At 54.2% G+C, this 19,192-nt stretch overlaps 1 protein-coding gene across 1 annotated transcript in view; it reads left to right on the top strand.

Annotated features, from left to right (window-relative positions):
- AGRN (agrin) overlaps positions 1-19,192 on the top strand; it is a 162,382-nt gene that overhangs the window by 83,647 nt on the left and 59,543 nt on the right. The window contains exons 5-7 of the mRNA XM_054394835.1: positions 9,720-9,935; positions 12,202-12,426; positions 17,033-17,257. Coding sequence (XP_054250810.1) covers positions 9,720-9,935; positions 12,202-12,426; positions 17,033-17,257 — 666 coding nt within the window. The remainder of the gene's footprint in view (positions 1-9,719; positions 9,936-12,201; positions 12,427-17,032; positions 17,258-19,192) is intronic.

Below are 19,192 nucleotides of genomic sequence, written 5' to 3'. Positions count from 1 at the left end.
AGGTTCTAAGTAGTGTTTAGCCAGGGCTGTGTATGTGGTGGCCACCTCCTCCTTTCTGCTGCTGGTGGCCTCCTCTTCCTCCTCCTTTCTGCTGCTGGTGGCCTCCTCCTCCTTTCTGCTGCTGGTGGCCTCCTCCTCCTTTCTGCTGCTGGTGGCCTCCTCCTCCTTTCTGCTGCTGGTGGCCTCCTCCTCCTCCTCCTCCTTCTTGCTGCTGGTGGCCTCCTCCTCCTTTCTGCTGCTGGTGGCCTCCTCTTCCTCCTCCTTTCTGCTGCTGGTGGCCTCCTCCTCCTTTCTGCTGCTGGTGACCTCCTCCTCCTTTCTGCTGCTGGTGACCTCCTCCTCCTTTCTGCTGCTGGTGGCCACCTCCTCCTTTCTGCTGCTGGTGACCTCCTCCTCCTTTCTGCTGCTGGTGACCTCCTCCTCCTTTCTGCTGCTGGTGGCCACCTCCTCCTTTCTGCTGCTGGTGGCCACCTCCTCCTTTCTGCTGCTGGTGGCCACCTCCTCCTTTCTGCTGCTGGTGGCCACCTCCTCCTTTCTGCTGCTGGTGGCCTCCTCCTCCTCCTCCTCCTTCTTGCTGCTGGTGGCCTCCTCCTCCTTTCTGCTGCTGGTGGCCTCCTCTTCCTCCTCCTTTCTGCTGCTGGTGGCCTCCTCCTCCTTTCTGCTGCTGGTGGCCTCCTCCTCCTCCTCCTCCTCCTTCTTGCTGCTGGTGGCCTCCTCCTCCTCCTCCTCCTTTCTGCTGCTGGTGGCCTCCTCCTCCTCCTCCTCCTTTCTGCTGCTGGTGGCCTCCTCCTCCTCCTCCTCCTTTCTGCTGCTGGTGGCCTCCTCCTCCTCCTCCTCCTTTCTGCTGCTGGTGGCCTCCTCCTCCTCCTCCTCCTCCTCCTTTCTGCTGCTGGTGGCCTCCTCCTCCTCCTCCTCCTTTCTGCTGCTGGTGGCCTCCTCCTCCTCCTCCTCCTCCTCCTTTCTGCTGCTGGTGGCCTCCTCCTCCTCCTCCTCCTTTCTGCTGCTGGTGGCCTCCTCCTCCTCGCTCCGCTCCTTCGTGGCACTTTGAGCAGGGCTGGCAGCTCCTTCCCCTCCCTGCCCAGCCCTGGCTGCTGCAGTGGCTCCTGGTGGCAGGCAGGGTGGGCTTGGGCAGGGCAGTGAGCATGCAGAGGAGAGGCAGGGCTGCAGCTGCAGCCTCCCCATCCCCATGGCAACAGGCAGCTCTGCTCAGGCACAGTCAGTGCTGGGCTCTGCTGCCCTGACACACACTCAGCTCCCTCCCCAGGGCTTTGCCTTCCCCTCTGCCCCCTTTGACAGAGGGAAACTCCAGAAGCAGGGCTCTGGCCCTGCTCTTTGCTGGCCTCCCCTGCCTTCCATGGAGGGCTTGCTGAAGCTGTGGTGGTGGTAGGGCCTTGCTCCTTCTCCAGCAGGCTCAGCCTCAGCACCCTGTGCTTGTTTTCCTTTGGTTGGTTCATGGAATGGGTTGGGTTGGAAGGGAGCTTGAAGATCACCCAGTTCCAACCTCCCTGCCATGGGCCATGCTATGCTGAAGTTGGTGTCTGATACCTACTGCATCACCACCAGCTGCTGGGTTAGACCTCTGCAACCCTCTGGAGAAAAGGAGGCTGAGGGATGCAGTTGGGATGTTCAGTAGCTTCATAGGAAGTGCAGAGGGAGAGCAAAGGGAAGCACAGGAGGCATGATGCTGGCTGAGACCCCCTGGGTATGAAGGGACCTTAAAGCTCATCCAGTTCCAACCCCCTGCCATGGGCAGGGACACCTCCCACCAGCCCAGGTTGCTTCAGACCTCATCCAGCCTGGCCTGGAACGGCTCCAGGGAGGGGACATCCCCAGCCTCCCCTGTTCCAGTGTCTCCCCACCCTCACTGGAAAGAATTTCCTCCTCCTCTCCAGTCTCAATCTGCCCTCCTCAAGCTTCAGTCCACCCCCCCTCATCCTGGCACGACAAGCTGGAGGTGAGGAGAAAGTTCTTCCCAGAAAGAGTGATCTGCCCTTGGAATGTGCTGCCCAGGCAGGTGCTGGAGTCACCTGGAGGTGTTCAAAAAGGGATTGGATGTGGCACTTGAAGCCATGGTTTAGTTAGTCATGAGGTGCAGGGTGGTAGGTTGGACTTGATCATCTCTGAGGTCTTTTCCACCCTTGTTGATTCTATGAAAGTCCCTTCCTGGCTTTCTTCTCTCCTGCCTGTGGTCCCTGCTGCAGGGGTCCCTGGCTGTGTCTGGCTGGAGCATGGCAGTGTGGCTGTTGTGCACTGTTAGCTTTTCTTCCCCCCTCCTCTCCTCCCCATTCCTGGCCCATTCCTGTCACTGGAGATGCTGTGAGCCATGAATCAGGTACACCCCACCCCCCTCTCCCCCCCACCAGCTGCAATCAAGCTTCTGGCTGTGCTCCTCTGATTGTTTTTCTCGATCTGTTTGGATAAGGGATGGACTCCCCTGGCATCTGGAACAGGTCCAGGCTGGCAAACACCTTCTGCCATCAGCAGGCAGGGAGCTGGGGGGGCTGGCTGGGAGCTGGGGGGAGCTGCCAGGAGTTGCCTCCCCCTCCATCCCTCTCACTCTGGGGGTGCTCAGAGTCCTCTTCCTTCTCCTTACCTGGTAAAATTCCTCTTGTGATGCAAGCTTCATCCCCTGGGAGGGAGCAACCCTGTGCCCACCAGAGCCCCTCTCTGGTGCTCTCTTGGTGGCCCAGCCTCAGGGTGAGGTGCTGCTGGCATCACAGGACCTGGCAGGATGCAAGCAGCTCTCAGCAAAAGCTGCTCCAGGAGCACTTTTAGATTTTTTTTTCCCATTTTTTTGAGGTCCTTTTCTGTCGGGTGGGAAAGAGCAACTTTGCCATTGCAATCCTGATTATTGTTATTAAGCTGGAGAGACATTTTCATGTGAATGCTTGGGGCTCATTAGCTGCAGCTCTTCACCTCAAGATCTCAAAGCACTTGATGAAGCCAGCTTGTTGTATTAATCCCTACTGCTTCTATTTGAGCTACTTACCTACTGACACTGGGAGCTTGGGGATTAGGATTAGTGGTATTATTATTATTTGCATCTTTCTTGGTAACTGAGAAAACCAAGGGGTAGAAGTGGAGAGGGAGCTAAAACTGGAAGCAGAAGCTGCTCCCCACCCTCCCTGCCTGCTGCTGGTTGTCATCTCCCTGCAGCTTGTCCTCCCTGCTGTGGCCCAGGAGGCACAGAAGAAGGCTTGGGAATGGGTTGAGAAGTTGGTGCAGGAGCTCTGCTTGGAGCACTTGGTACAAAATCAGAGCTGTCAGGGTTGGAAGGGACTTCAAGGCTCAGCCAGTTCCAACGCCCCTGCCATGGGCAGGGACACCTCACACTGCAGCAGGCTGCCCAGAGCCACATCCAGCCTGGCTGTGTGGCCAGGACAGGCAGCTGGGAGGGCAGGGGAGGATGCTGAGGAGGACAAGGTGCTGCAGATCTGAAGTGCTCCAGAAGGGCCAGAAGGATGCAGATCTGTGCTGTGCAACACCTTCCTTTTGCCCAGTCTCTTGGGTCCAGCTCAGGAAGAGCTTTTCCTCCAGCAGCAGCCTTCTCCTGAGCTTCCTGCAGCCTCCCACAAACCAACCAACCAACCCCATCTCTGCCTGCAGAGCTGAGCAGCCTGGGGCTCAGGGCCATTCTCCTGGTGCTCCTGGCCACAGCAGAGCTCTCCCCACCCCCAGCTGTCTTTCCAGCAGTTTGGGGGCATCTGCAGGCACTGCTGGATGGGAGGAGATGGAGCTGGTGCCATCTGCCCTGGCAGGCACTTGTGCAGTACCAGCCACCTGTGCCCACACAGCCTGCTCAGGGGGAAGCTGAGCTGAACCTTGGCAGGGGCTTTCCTGCTGAGGAAGCCTCCTGCTCCCTCCTAGCTGCTAACTAGGGGCTGCTGAGGAAGTGCCATGGCTGGGGTGGGAGGTTTGGTTCTGAGCTGGTGTCATTGCACCTGGGCCAATGGGGACTGGTTCTTCTTTCTGCAGGAGCAGCTTGGTTCTGATGGTGCCACCAGAGCTGGGCCCAGACTCTGCAAGCCTGACACTTCAGTTTCCCATCTCAGTTCAGCTGCCAGCTCAGACAGGCTCCCAGGGGCTCCTCTCAGCTTGTCACAGAATCCCAGACTGCTTTGGGTGAGGAGGGACCTTGAATGCTCACCTGTCCCAACCCCCCTGCAGTCAGCAGGGACAGCCCCAGCTGGAGCAGGTTGCTCAGACCTGGAGTGGTTCCAGGGATGGAGCATCTCCCACCCTCTCTGGGCAGCCTGGGCCAGGGCCTCACCACCCCCAGTGTGAAAAGTTCATCCCTCTGACCTAGCCTAAATTTCCCCTCTTTTAGTTTCAAACCACCACCCCTTGTCCTGTCACAGCAGACCTTGCTCAAAAGTCTGTCCTCAGCTTTATTACAGGAACTCTTTAAGTCCTGAAAGGCCACCAGAAGGTCTCCCTGGAGCCTTTTCTTCCCCAGGCTGAACAACCCCAACTCCCTCAGCCTGGCCTCACAGCAGAGGGGCTCCAGCCCTCTCTCTTTTCCCTCTGTTGTCATCTCCCTCCTTTCCCCTTCCCTCCCAGCTCACTGATGCATGCACCCCACCCATGCCATCAGTCAAGGCTCTTTGGAGTGTCTCTCACCTTCCCTAATGAGCCAGAAGATGAGAACCTCTCCTTAGGATCCCTTTGAGCTCTTTACCCTGAGCCAGGTGGTCACTGCAGGAGGCAGGGCAGAGCTTTGGAGCACAGAGTTAGCTGAGCTGGGAGCTGAGGCTCTGATCCCAGTCAGGTCTCTTGCTTTAGCCTTGATCACTTCTAAAAACCTTCCTGGCTTTGGCAGGCTCAGCCTGGGGCTGCTGAGGGGGAGAAGAGTGCTGTGTCCACCCATGGAGTCATGCTGGCTCTGCTTGGGGGTGGGGGAAGCAGGGGGACCATGAATTATTTGTAGCAACACCTTTTGCTCTTCCCTTCCTCTCCAGGAGGTGCACTCCTTTATTATTAGCCTTGTTGTTATTGATATTTATTATCCTGGTTGTGCTCCAGTGCTGCTAAGAGACCTGGAGAGGCTTGGCTGGTATTCAGCATGGTCACAATAAGCTCAGCTCCCCCTCTCTTTTGTTCTGCAGGGCTTGCTCAAGGCTTGTATAGATACCTCACACTTTGGCTGTTTCTCTCCCTCATCTTCAGTGGCTCAGGAGGTTTGGGAAAGGTCAGCTCCTAGCTGCAGCTTTTTTTTTTTTCCTGCTCCAGACAAGTGCTGCTCTCATTGTTTGCCAAGAGCCTTGCTGTGCCTCATCTCTGCAGCTCCAGGATGATTTAACCAGAGCTGGGCTTTGCCTTACATCCTGTCTGCTCCCTGATCTTGCTGCACAGCCTGGCCATGTGCTTTGGGGACAGTCTTGAAGTGCTGAGAGATCCCAGCTGCTCTCTGTGAGCAGGGAACAGGCACAACAGGCTCCTCTGCAGCCCCCAGCATCACAAGTAAGGGCTCTGTCTGTGGCAAGCTCATGCAGACTCTGGTCCACTGCTGCCCTGCAGTCTCCACTGCTGCCCTGCAGTCTCCACCTTGTCCATCACAGCTGCCTCAGAAGCCTCCAGCTGCAGTGATAGAGTGACTAGAGGGAGGGCTACAAAGCTGCTGAGGGGACTGGAGCAGTTCTGTGAGAAGCAAAGGCTGAGAGCCCTGGGGCTGATTAGCCTGGAGAAGAGCAGCCCCAGAGGGGAGCTGAGCAATGCTCAGCAAGAGCTGAAGGGTGGGGGGCAAGAGGCTGGGGCCAGGCTCTGCTCAGCAGTGCCCAGGGACAGGACACAAAGTGGAACCCAGGAAGTTCCATCTGAACTTCAGGGAAAACCTCTTTGGTGTGAGGTTGCTGGAGGCCTGGAGCAGCTGCCCTGAGAGAGAGGTTGTGGAGTCTCCTTCTCTGGAGAGCTTCCAACCTCCCCTAGCCACTGTGCTCCTGGGCAAGCTGCTGTGGGTGCCCTGCTGGAGCAGGGGGGTTGGTCTGGATGATCTCCAGAGGTCCCTTCCAACCCCTGGTGTTCTGTGATTCTGTGTTATCTTCACCAGCACTGCTGGGAATCCAATTTAAGAGTCTCTGAGCTTTATCTGCTGCCTGAAGCTTGCTCAGGCACTTTGTGCCTCACTCACTGCTGCCTTCTGCCCAGAGCCAGTGAAGCTCTTCTGTCTGCAGGGACTCTGCACAGGGAATGGGATGGGAAGGCTTGGTCAGTGCCAGCTACCCTGGAACTGGGCCATCAGCCTCTCTTTTTTTTTTTTTTTTGTTTGTTTGTTTGTTTTTGTTTTTTTTTTTGTTTTGCTTCTAATTTCCCAACTTTAATTCCTCCTGCATCAGTGGTGGTTATGCTTCTTGCATCCTCCCAGGTAAAATTAGAGAGAGAGAGAGAAGAAAATTATAGAGATGTTGGGGGAGAAGGAGGCTCCCTCTGAATTTCAGCCTTTGTAGAGCTTCTTGTGTTGAGTCATCTTAGCAGGCATAATAAAAAAACCTGCTTCATCTCCTGGCTCTGGCAGGGGAATTAAGCCTTTTTTTTTTTTTTTGTTCTTCTCCTTGGTGCTCTGGGCTTGCATCACCCAGCTGCATCCCAGCACTGGAAGGGTGAGGGTTTTTTTTTTTTCCAAGCCCATTTTTTTGGCAACAAGTGGACTCCCTTCACCAGTAGCACCAGCAAAGACTAGAAGCAGAAAGAAAACTTAAACAACCAACTTGCTTGTCACAGTTTGTTGCTGGTTTGAAGCATTTCGTTTCTTTCTCTCTTTGTCTGCTCCCTGGAGCTCAGGGAAGTTGGATCCTCATCCAGAGGGAGGATTGAGGCTGGTGTTTGGGGGTTGTACCTGGTTCATACCTTCCACTCTGCATCCTGCCTGGGCATCCACAGGGCAGCTGGAGCATGGCCCTGGAGTTAGGCTGAGCTCCAAAGCTCCAAAGCACACCAGGGGGTGCAAACTTTCTCTCCTGAGGCTGGAGCTCGTTGGCAGGGAGTGGGAAGGTGTCTGTCAAACCCAGGAGCTGTAAAAAGCTCTTCTACAACATTTGGTGGATGTGGCACCAGGAGATAAATAAACATCCTTTATGTCATCTCTCTTGCTCACATATCAGCCTTTTGTGTCCCTAATCTGTTGATAAAACACAGTGCTGGGGGCAAGGAGAGCCTGAAACTTCAATCCTGATAAGATAGCAGTTTGCTGCCACCCAATTAACTTCATCTTTTTAATACCTGGGGGCCTGGTGGTCATTTCCCATTGCTTCTAGCACTGCAGATGAAGAGATTCAACTCATTCATGCTGATCAATAGCTAAAGGCTGAATGCCAGGAGGAAGGAGCCAGACTCTTCTCAGTGCTGTCAGTGACAGGACAGGGGGCAGTGGACACAAACTGCAAGCCAGGAAGGAAAAAAAATCTTCACTTTGAGGGTGGCAAAGCACTGGAGCAGGCTGAGCAGAGAGGTTGTGGAGTCGTCTTCTCTGGAGAGATCCCAAACCCACCTGGGTGTTGTCATCCTGGAGGAGTTCAGGGCTGGGTTGGATGAGGTTGAGCAGCCTGGTCTGGTGGAAGGTGTCCCTGCCCATAGCAGGAGGGGGGCAGAGGGCAACTAGATGACCTTTAAGGTCCCTTCCACCCCAAACCCATTCTATGATGATTCTCTGTGATGTAGAAATAAAAACTAAAGAGAAAAAGAGAGGGAAAGAGCAGCAGAGGTGATCCAGAGGGTGTCATAAAAATGATGAATTGCTTTTAGATATTGGGCAGGAGAGAAAGAGAGTTCTTTATTTCTTCTTTTTTTGTTGTTTTTAATTTTTTTTGGTGACTTGATGATATTAGTCTGTGTCTGGTGCATTGTTGCTGTGCATATGGAGCTCCAAAGAAAAGGGAAAATCTCAAGGCAGGCAAAAAGGAAAGTGCCTGGGAATTGAAGTGTAAATGAGCTGCTGGTGAGCATTTCCTTTCTCCTTTTTTGCTCTCTCTCTCTCTCATTATCTAGGTCACTCTCCATTCCTCCATTTGTGAAGGAGCCATGGTGAGGGATGCCCAGGGGTGCCCACTGTGTGGGCATGCTGCTGGTGCAGCAGTTGGTGTGTGGTGCCGATGATAATGGGGAGACACTGGAACAGGTTGCCCAGGGAGATTGTGGATGTCCCCTCCCTGAAAGTGTTCAAGGCCAGGCTGGATGAGGCCTTGAGCTACCTGGAATAGTGGGAGGTGTCCCTGCCCATGGCAGGGGGTTGGAACTGGATGAGCTTTAAGGTTCCTTCCAACCCAAACCATTCTATGGATCTATGATTCTCTGCTGTGGTTGTAAGCACTGGGCACAAAGCTCTGGCAGCTCTGGCATCCAGCACCTAAAGAGGGCTGCAGGAAAGCTGGGGAGGGACTTTTGACAAGGACCTGTGGTGATAGGACAAGAGGCAATGGTTTGAACCCAGGGCAGAGCAGATTTAGAGTGGAAATTAGGAAAAAATTCTTTCCAGTGAGGGTGGGGAGACACCAGAACAGGTTGCCCAGGGAGGTTGTGGATGTCCCCTCCCTGCAGGTGTCCAAGGCCAGGCTGGATGATGCCTTGAGCAAGCTGGGCTGGTGGGAGGTGTCCCTGCCCAAGGCAGGGGGTTGGAACTGGATGATTTTTAAGACCCCTTCCAACTCAAACCATTCTGTGCTCTCTTTGCTGTCACTGCCTCGCGCCTGCTGAGTCTGGAGATGCTTCTCCTCTCCCTTCCTCTAACTGCAGACTGACATTCCTCTCCACATTAGGGATTCAGATGCTGAACTGGTCGGTGCTGGCTGCTCTGATGAGTGGCTGTGATAAGGAGATTAGTGCCTCATCTTCAGAGAGACAGCAGCCACGTGTCCCAGCTGCTCTGCAGGAGCAGCAGTGAACAAAGCAGAGTGTGCACATGGGACAACCTCTCCCACTCTGGGGCAGCCAAGGAGGTTTTCTTCTCCATCCCTTTGCTTTTCCTTTCCCTTGCTGTTTCTCTTGCTTGTGTTTTGTGGAGGGCTCACAGAGGCTGGAGCAGACATGCCCTGGGCAGTGCAAGTGCTTTCTGGTGATGCTCCTCCACATCTCTAATGGTGTTGGAGGCATCTTCCTGCTCAGGAGCTGGGGTTCAAGCTCCCTGCCCTGGTGCAGAGCTTTGTGGCAGACCTTCCTTTCTCCAGCTCACACTGGGCAGAGCAAGTGCTTTCTAGGGACTCTTCTCCATGTCTGTAGTGGTGTTGGAGGTGCTTTAAGTGCTCGTGAGCTGGGTCTTGACCTGCCTGCTGTGGTGCAGGGCTGCTGGCAGGCCTTTGATTCAGCAACTCATGCTGGCAATAAGCAGAATGGGCAGCCTGGAGTGAGAAGGAGCACAGAAGAGGCACAGAAGAGGCACAGAGTTGGCCATGGCTTCACCAGCTCCTTTGGATGGTGGTGTAGCCCAGCCTCTTCCCTTGCATGGAGCAGAGGCTCCTGGCTCATCTCCTGCCACCTCCTAGCAGAGGTCTTTCATCTCAGATCCTCTGGACTTACTCCAACAGGTCCACGTCCTCCTTGTGTCTTTCACATCCTCGCTCTAAGCAGAGGAATGGACCTCACTGTGCCATTGCTGGCCCTGCCCTTCCAGTCCTGGTGGGCTGCAGCCCCTTCCCAAGTGGGTGGGTGTGGGTGGGAGCCTGGAGCTGGGTGCTGTTGTGCAGCAGGGGAGCAGGCAGGGCTGATGTGTGCCTCTGTGTCTGTGCCCGCAGCGTGTCGAGGGATGCTCTGCGGCTTTGGGGCGGTGTGCGAGAGGAGCTCCACAGACCCCTCCCAGGCCTCCTGTGTCTGCAAGAAGACAGCTTGTCCTGTGGTGGTGGCTCCTGTCTGTGGCTCTGACTATTCCACCTACAGCAACGAGTGTGAGCTGGAGAAGGCCCAGTGCAACCAGCAGAGACGGATCAAAGTCATCAGCAAGGGACCCTGCGGTGAGTGCAAGGGCAGGAGGCTCTGTCCTCTGCTCACCTGAAAAGGAGGTGACCATGAAAAGCTGGGAAGGCTTCCCCTGAGCTCACCTGCAGTGCTGGTGATGTTCTGGGCAATGGGGACAGATCACAGGATGTTAGGGGTTGGAAGGACCCTTGAAGATCATTGAGTCCAACCCCCCTGCCAGGGCAGGACCATAGAACCCAGCACAGGTCACACAGGAACACATCCAGATGGATCTTGAAAGTCTCCAGAGAAGGAGACTCCACAACCTCTCTGGAGGCCTGGAGCAGGTTGCCCAGAGAGCTTGTGGAACCTCCTTCTCTGGAGAGATTCCACCCTCCCCTGGCTATTCTGATCCTGGGCAAGCTGCTGTGGGTGCCCTGCTTTAGCAGGGAGGTTGACTGGGATGATCCCCAGAGGTCCCTTCCATCCTCTACCATTCTGTGATTCTAGGAGGCAGCTCAGTGGGGAGCTGTGTCCCCACTGTCACAGCTGTGCAGCAAAGTGTCCCCAGAGTGGGTCACAGAATGAGTTGGAAGGGCCCTCTGGAGATCATTGAGCCCAACCCCCCTTCCAAAGCAGGGTCACCTAAAGCAGTGCTGCCCAGGATCCCGTTCTGGGTCACATCTGCCACAGCTAGAAGCTGAGTTGAAGGCTCTGGGTGTATGCAGAGGCTGGGTGGGGTGAGGAAAGCCCCTCCCCAGCCTGGCATTCACCAGCTGTGAGCAAGGAGCTGTGTAAATGAGACCCTGGTCTCCTCATCTCCAAGTAAATTAACTTGACCTTTCTCTCATGCAGTGCTCTGGCTTGCAATAAATCTGCACCAGCTCTCCTGCTGGGGCTCTTGTCAGAGGGGAGAGAGAGTGCTGAGTGATTGCTTTCAAACAATAATCATCAAAATGGGACAAATACAGAAGGAAAATAAAAACTAAAAAAGAAACTAAAATAAAAGCAAGCAAAAAAAAAAAAAAAGTAAAGAAAAGAAAACCCAAACCCAACCCAAACAAAGAGATTTTGGCCCTTCCCCATCAGGGAGGAAATTGCTCCTTGAGCTCTTCCTCTCATTAGGGGTTGCAGAAGGTACCTTAAGAACCCTTGTTTTGCTCATTTGCTGAAGTGAGAATCTCTTGGAGAATGCAGGGAAAGGAGCTGCCAGCAGCCAAGCTGAGAGGTTTAGGGTGGAGGGGCTCTGCCTGAAGTGCCAGGTGGGGACTGAGCTCCCCTGGTCATGTGCCATGGGTTTGGGGCTGATGATAGAATCATTTAGGTTGGGGGGAAAAAAAAAAAAAAAACAAACCTCTGAGATCATCAAGTCCAAGATCCTACAGCTTCAGAATCCTGCTTGCCTCTGTGGGCATCAAGCTTGCTGCTCAGGACCAGGTGCATGGCACTGGTTCCAGTGTCTGCCCAGAACATCCCTCTGCTCTACCCAAGTGAGTCCAGATCAGAAGTACTGGGTCCAGTTCTGGGCTCCCCAGTTCAAGAGGGACAGGGAACTTACTGGAGAGAGACCAGCAGAGGCTGTGAAGATGTTGGAAACTGTCCCTCTGCAGCCTTCTTGTACCACCTTCAGGTGCTGGCAGGCTGCTCTCAGGTCTTCCTGGAGTCTTCTCTTCTCCAGGCTGAACAACCCCAGCTCCCTCAGCCTGTCCTTGCAGGCTGAACTCATATTCATAGAATAGTTTGAGCTGGAAAGGACCTCCAAAGGCCATCTAGTCCAATCCTTTGGCAATAAGCCAGGACATCATCCATCCCTGGAGATATTCAAGGTGAGGCTCAACAGCGCGTTGGGCAACCTGTTTGGGTTGAAGATGTCCTTGATTGCTGCAGAGGGGGTTGGACTGGATGAGCTTCAGAGGTCCCTTCCAACCCAAACCATTGTAGAATCATAGAATTGTTAGGGTTGGAAGGGACCTCAAGGCTCAGCCAGTTCCAACCCCCCTGCCATGGGCAGGGACACCTCACACTACAGCAGGCTGCTCAGGGCTACATCCAGCCTGGCTTTTAAAACCTCCAGGGATGAGGCTTCCACCACCTCCCTGGGCAACCTGTTCCAGTGCCTCACCACCCTCATGGGGAAGAATTTCTTCCTGACATCCAATCTGAATCTCCCCATTTACCATTCCATGCTCACTAACCAAATCAGGTTGCTCCAAGCCCTTCACCATCACCGCTTCCGGAGACAGACCTTCTGCCGCCGCCTGGGGCAAACCTTTTCTTCAGGGTCTAAAAAATAACAAACCCTTTTTTTCCTCTCCCCCACAGGCTCCAAGGACCCCTGTGCAGAGGTGAGCTGCAGCTTTGGCAGCACCTGTGTCCCCTCTGCAGACGGGCAGGGGGCCAAGTGCGTGTGCCCTGCCTCCTGCAGCAGCGTGCCCGAGGGCACCGTCTGCGGCAGCGACGGCCGCGACTACCGCAGCCACTGCGACCTCAACAAGCACGCCTGTGACAAGCAGGAGAATGTCTTCAAGAAGTTTGATGGCCCCTGTGGTGAGTCCTCCACAAGCTCTCCTCCCCTCCCTCTACCCCTCAGGCATGTTGCTTTACAAAGGTCTGCTCGTGGTTTGGGTTGGAAAAGGACTCGAAGGTCGCCGAGTCCAACTCGTCTCTGAGTCTGCTGAGGTTGGTGTTAAGCCATAGCCCTCAGCACCACGGCTCTGGGGCTTTGAAAGATGCCTCAGATCCAGGAGTGATGATTCAGTCACCTGCAGATTGTCCTAGGGCTTGACAACCCTCATAAGGGGGTCTAGGGACAGGCCAAGGGGGAATGGTTTGAAGCTGAGGGAGGGCAGGGTTAGACTGGAGCTGAGGAAGAAGCTCTTCAGGACCAGGGTGGTGAGAGTCTGGAACAGGCTGCCCGGGGAGGTTGTGGATGCCTCCTCCATGGAGGTGTTCAAGGCCAGGCTGGATGAGCAACCAAGTCTAGCTGAGAGGTGTCCCTGCCCATGGCAGGGGGTTAGAGTAGATGACCTCTGAGGTCCCTTCTATCCTAAGCCATTCTTTGATTCTGTGATTAATATCCAACCTAAACCTCCCCTGGTGCAGCTTGAGGCCATTTCCTCTCATCCTATCACTTGTTTCTTGGCAGAAGAGACTCACCCCCACCTCACTCCATCCTCCTTTCAGGGAGTTGTACTATCAAGGGCAGAGCAGCAGGAAATGGCAAGGGTTGGGGGAAAAAAAAATCTTGCCCACCCTTGTCATCAGTTGGGTGGAGAAAGACAGCCTCTGAAACTCAGCCCATGCCACTGCTTTAATATCTGAGGGGGGCTATAGGAAAACCAGGGAGGGACTGCTTAAAAGGGCTTGGATGAGGGTCAGTGGTTTGAAACTGGAGCAGGGAAGATTTAGGTTGGATATTAGGAGGAAGTTCTGCATAATGAGAATGTTAAAACCCTGGAACAGGTTGCCCAGAGAGGTGGTGGAGGCCTCATCCCTGGAGACATTCAAGGTCAGGCTTGACAAGACCCTGAGCAACTTTATCTAATTGGGGATGTCCCTGCTGCCTGCAGGGGGCTTGGCCAAGCTGACCTTTGAGGGTCCCTCCCAACATAATGCATTCTGTGATTGTATTCCCTGTTTCCCCCTCTGCATTTGCCTGTGGGTGGTTCTGCTCAGGCCCCACCAACCTAAAGAGCTGTTCCAACATCTGTGCCACCTCCTGCTGTTTGCCCTGGCTGGTGTCCCCCCCAGCTGCCACTTTGGCAAGGAGCCTGCTGCTAGCTGATGTCCCAGGGCTTGGGGCAAGCAGCTCTTGCTAATTAAAGGAGCCCAACAGGCACAGATCCCAGAGCAAACACAGCCCTGCCACTGTGAGGATGGTTTGCTCTTTGGCTAATGATGGCTGGGGACATTTGTAATTAAAAGGAGCTGCATTCATTAGGAGCAGCAGGAGCTCAGCCAGGACACGTGCCAGGCACCAGTGTTTGTCCCCCAGGGAAGGAGTCTGTTTGGGCACACACAAACCTTCAGTTGTGCTTTCTTTGCTCAGTCCCAAGTAGGGTGAGGTGGGTGCAAGTGGGAGGTGTGAAAGAGATGTCACCCTGGGTTGCTCCAGGTTTCTGGGGCAGAGAACAGGCTTGGAGCCTCACTGCTCCTTGGAGGCCCTTCTGGTTTTTAGCTGGGCATCAGCAGAACCTCAGACAGGCTGGGTTGAGCAGCTGGGCTGTGGAACTTGAATACTTGAAGGTATTTGGACTTTGTTGGGTGTGCTCTAAGGCCTGAGCACGTACTGTGAGGTAGGGGAGAGGGTGAGGATGGGCAGTGCAGGCAGAGCACATCTCAGATATCCTCATCATGCAGCTCCTGAGACATGGCCTTGCTTCTGCCTCATCCTCAACCCTTCTGATGCAATCCCCATCTCAGTTGTACCACACCCCTTCCTCATCCCCTCAGTTGTACCACATCCCTTCCTCATCCCCAACCCCTCTGCTGTGGTCCACATCCCTTCAGCTCTACCACATTCCTTCCTCATCCCCAGCCTCTCTGCTGTGGTCCCCATCTCCTCAGCTCTACTTCCTCCCCAACCCCTCTGCTGTGGTCCCCATCTCTTCAGCTCTACCTCATCCCCAACCTCTCTGCTGTGGTCCACGTCTCCTCAGGTCTACTTCATCCCCAACCCCTCTGCTGTGGTCCACATCTCTTCAGCTCTACCACATTCCTTCCTCATCCCCAACCTCTCTGCTGTGGTGGTCCCCATCTCCTCAGCTCTACTTCCTCCCCAACCCCTCTGCTGTGGTCCACATCTCCTCAGGTCTACTTCATCCCCAACCCCTCTGCTGTGGTCCACATCTCTTCAGCTCTACCACATTCCTTCCTCATCCCCAGCCCCTCTGCTATGGTCCCCATCTCTTCAGCTCTACCTCATCCCAAACCCCTCTGCTATGGTCCCCATCTCCTCAGCTCTACTTCCTCCCCAACCCCTCTGCTGTGGTCCCCATCTCTTCAGCTCTACCTCATCCCCAACCCCTCTGCTGTGGTCCACATCTCTTCAGCTCTACCACATTCCTTCCTCATCCTCAACCCCTCTGCTGTGGTCCACATCCCTTCAGCTCTACCACATTCCTTCCTCATCCCCAACCCCTCTGCTATGGTCCCCATCTCCTCAGCTATACCTCATCCCCAACCTCTCTCCTGTGGTCCCTATCTACCTCATTCCCAACCCCATGTTGCTACATCAGCCTTACCTCCCCACAGCTCCTTGAGTCCACACAAGATGTTCTTGTGATTTTGTTGGGGTTCTAGAGGTCTCCTAGGAGGTAATAGATCTCTGTCTGGCTGCTGGTGTGACTGCAGGGCACAGGCAGCGAGCACAGGCAGCCAGAGTGGGAATGGGAGATGGGTTGGGTAGGTCCTGTGGGATCTCCTTCATCTGCTTCATTTTCATGATTACTGCACATGCTAAAATGGACAAAGGAAGACTTCATCTGTGACTCTGCCCTAAGCCAGCAAAGGGCAGCCACAAGGGAGCTCCCTCACATGCCTGTGAGGGCTGGGCAAACAGGGTAGTCTGTTCTTTCCTTCCCTTGTCAGCTGAGGGCTGTGGTCAAGGCAGGGATTCCAGGCTGGTAGGAGAGGAGGGTGGAATCCTCTGATGATGTTTCTGTGATTGCAGACAACGAATCAGCACTCTCCAGGTGCCACACTTGGTGAGGAAGAGAAAATCCTGGGGCAAGAGCAGGGATTAGAGAGCAGGAGGCACCACTCCTGCCCTTGTCTTTGGTATGTTAATGTGAGCTCAGCTCTTCAGAGACTGTGATTTGGATAAACCCGGATTAGAGCAGTGGGGCCAGGCAGCATGTGGCCCTGGCTGCCTTCAGGGCTCTTCCAGCACTTTGGGAAAACAGGAAGGGAGGAGTGGGATAGGAATGCAGAGCATCTTGCAATGCTTGGTGCTCAGGAGCTTTGCCTGGGTTGGGAGAAAGAGTCCCCTAGACACAGGGGAGTGAAGGCAGCTTGGGATGGGTAAGGAAAGGCAGAGCTCATCACATCCAGACCTCACTTTGGAAAGGGAACATGTCCTCAGGGTGCAGCTCAGTAAGAGATGAGTGCAGAGCCTTACAGGTGTCCAGTCTCAAGGAGATGTGGCCAGCAGGTCAAGAAAGGTGATTCTGCCTCTGTGCTCCACTCTCCTGTGCTGGGGCAGCTCTGGAGTCCTCAGCACAGACAGGGACCTGTTGGAGTGTGGCCAGAGAAGGCCACTGCAGTGCTGGGAGGGCTGGAAGCCCTGTGCTTGAGGCCAGGCTGAGAGGGTTGTTGTTCAGCCTAGAGAGAGGAAGGTCCCAGGGAGACCTTCTGGTGGCCTTTCAGTGCTTAAAGGGGACAATCTAAAATCTGGGGACAGACTTTTGAGCAGGACCTGTGGTGACAGGACAAGAGGTGATGGTTTGAATGAAAAGAGGGAGGTTCAGGCTGGAAAGAAGGGAGAAATTTTATACAAGGAGGTTGGTGAGACTCTGCCTCAAGTTCTCCAGAGAGGTTGCAGCTGCCTCATCCCTGAAAGCATTCCAGGTCAGGTTGCTTGTCTGAGCAACCTGCTTTAGCTGCTGATGCGCAGGGGAGCTTGGACTAAATGACTTGAGGCTTTTTAGTCTGGAGAAGAGAAGACTGAGAGAGGATTTGATAAATGTTTATAAGTATGTGAGGGCTGGGGGCCAAGAGGGAGGGGACAGGCTCTGCCCAGTTGCACCCTGTGACAGGACAAGAGGCAATGGATATAAACACCTGCACAGGAGGTTCCACCTGAACACGAGGAGGAACTTCTTCCCTGTGAGGGTCACAGAGCCTTGGCTGCCCAGAGAGATTGTGGAGTCTCTTTCTCTGGGGACTTTCAAGACCCATCTGGATGCATTCCTGTGTGACCTGTGGCACTGCTCTGTCAGGGGAGGGGGTTGGACTTGATGACCTTTGGAGGTCCCTTCCAACCCCTAACATCCTCTGATCCTCTGACCTTCCGAGGTCCCTTCCCACCCAACCCGGTCTGTGATTCCGCAGGCACACGCAGCGGAAGGCTCCCGGAGCGGGAGGGAGGCCAGAGCAAGGAGCGCCCCCTTGGGGCAGGACAGGGGCACTCCTGACTCTGTGTCTGTGTGCGCAGACCCCTGCCAAGGCGTCCCCAGCGACGCCAGCCGCGTATGCCGGGTGAACCCCCGCAGCCGGCGGGCGGAGCTGCTGCCGCGCCCCGAGGGCTGCCCCCCGCGGAGGGAGCCGGTGTGCGGGGACGACGGCGTGACCTACGAGAGCGAGTGCGTCATGGGGCGCTCCGCTGCCATCCGCGGCCTGCACATCCAGAAGGTGCGTTCGGGGCAGTGCCAGCAGCAGGGTAAGTACCCAGCGCCCTCTCCCTCTCGGCTGCGTTCGCGGGGCGAGGCGGGTGTGGCAGTGTGAGCTGAAATTCCCCCCACACACCGACAATAACCAGGCTGGCTCAGTCTGGAAGCGAATGCAAGCTGTATTTACAAGCAGGATCTACAATCTATGAGGAAATGCAATGAATGTGCGCAAATAGACACAATTCACAACACTTACAAATATACACAATCAACAAATATATACAACCAAAAAGCACAACCAAGCTCCCTTTACTTCCCCCGAAAAGGGACCTTTCCCAAGGGGCCTCTCTCCCAGGGGCTTCCCCCCCAGACCCCCCGGCAGAAAGCAGAGTTAGCTAAAGCAGAAAAAGTTGTTAACACACTGACCTTGGCGAGCTAAGTTATCTTCAGCCAGAAGAGAAGAAGAAAACAGCAGCTAGACAGCCCAGCAAGCTGCCCCCACTGCAGACTGCAGAGTGCCCACTTTATTTTGGGTAGTAGTTCTTAAACATTTCTATCTATCCAATGGAAGTGTTTAGAACAATCAGTATTTTGCTTTCTTACACCCAGTAGTGACTTATTCACACTCTTTCACTTTCTCTGCTTGAACTTTGCAAAGACAAACTAAAAAGACAGTTTTGTCTTGTCTTACCCCCTCCAAAGGGCTTCAGTGAAACGGTCTCAACCCGGGTAAAGCCGGTCTAGGTGGGGGTGTCCCTGCTGACTGCGGGGAGGTTGGACTAGGTGGCCTTTGGAGGTCCTTTCTGTGATTGAGTCTCTGGTTCCTTCTATGATTGATTCCATGGTTGATTCTCTCATTGGTTCTCTGGTTGATTCTATGTGAAGTGTCCCTGCCCATGGCAGGGGGGGTGGAACTAGGTGATCCTTGAGGTCACTTCCAACCATAACAATTCTATGATTCTATGGTTGATATTCTGATTGGTTCTATGGGTGATATTCTGATTGGTTCTCTGATTCTATGGTTGACTCTATGGTTGATTCTATGATTCTATGGTTGATTCCATGGTTGATATTCTGATTGGTTCCATGGTTGATTCCATGGTTGATATTCTGATTGGCTCCATGGTTGGTTCTATGATTGTTTTTTTGATTGATTCTCTGGTTGGTTCTCTGGTTGGTTCTCTAGTTGATTTTTTGATTCCATGGTTGGTTCACTTGATTGGCTCTATGATTGATTCTATGATTGATTCTATGATTGGTTCTCTGGTTGATTCTGTGGTTGGTTCTATGTGAGGTGTCCCTGCCTATGGCAGGGGGTTGGAACTAGATGATCCTTGAGGTCACTTCCAACCCTAACAATTCTATGATTCTATGGTTGGTTCTATGATCCTGTGGTTGGTTCTATAATTGATTCTATGATTGGCTCTATGGTTGATTCTACGATTGATTCTATGATTGATTGATAGCAGAATTAGGGGACAGAATAAACAATTTGCACTTTCTAGTCCATCCCTGGATCCTTCTGGACCTCCTGGAGGTCTTGCACTCCTTCTCTGGAGATGTTCAAAACCCACCTGGATGCATTCCTGCATAGACTACCCTGGGTGATCCTGCTTTTGGCAGGGGATTTGGACTGGATGATCTCTGGAGGTCCCTTCCAACCTCTAACATTCTGTGGTTCTGCGAGGTCACCTCTTAGTCTCCTTCAAGCTAAAGAGCCCCAGCTCCCTCAGGAAGAGCATGGCCAGGGTGGGCAGGAGGAGCATGCTCATGGCTGTGTGGTGCAGCAGACACCCTGGAGGGAAGGGATCCATCCAGAGGGACCTTGACAGGCTGGAGAGGTGAACCTATGACAACCTCATGAGGTTCAACAAGACCAAGTGCAAGGTCCTGCAGCTGGGTAAGGGCAATCCCAAGCACTGATACAGGCTGGGCAGGGACTGGCTTAGGAGTAGCCCTGAAGAAAAGGACTTGGGGGTGCTGGG

Source organism: Indicator indicator, chromosome 32 (genome assembly GCF_027791375.1).
Source record: "Indicator indicator isolate 239-I01 chromosome 32, UM_Iind_1.1, whole genome shotgun sequence".
In the NCBI taxonomy this organism is placed as follows: Eukaryota; Metazoa; Chordata; class Aves; order Piciformes; family Indicatoridae; genus Indicator; species Indicator indicator.
This window is presented reverse-complemented; position numbering and strand designations above follow the sequence as displayed.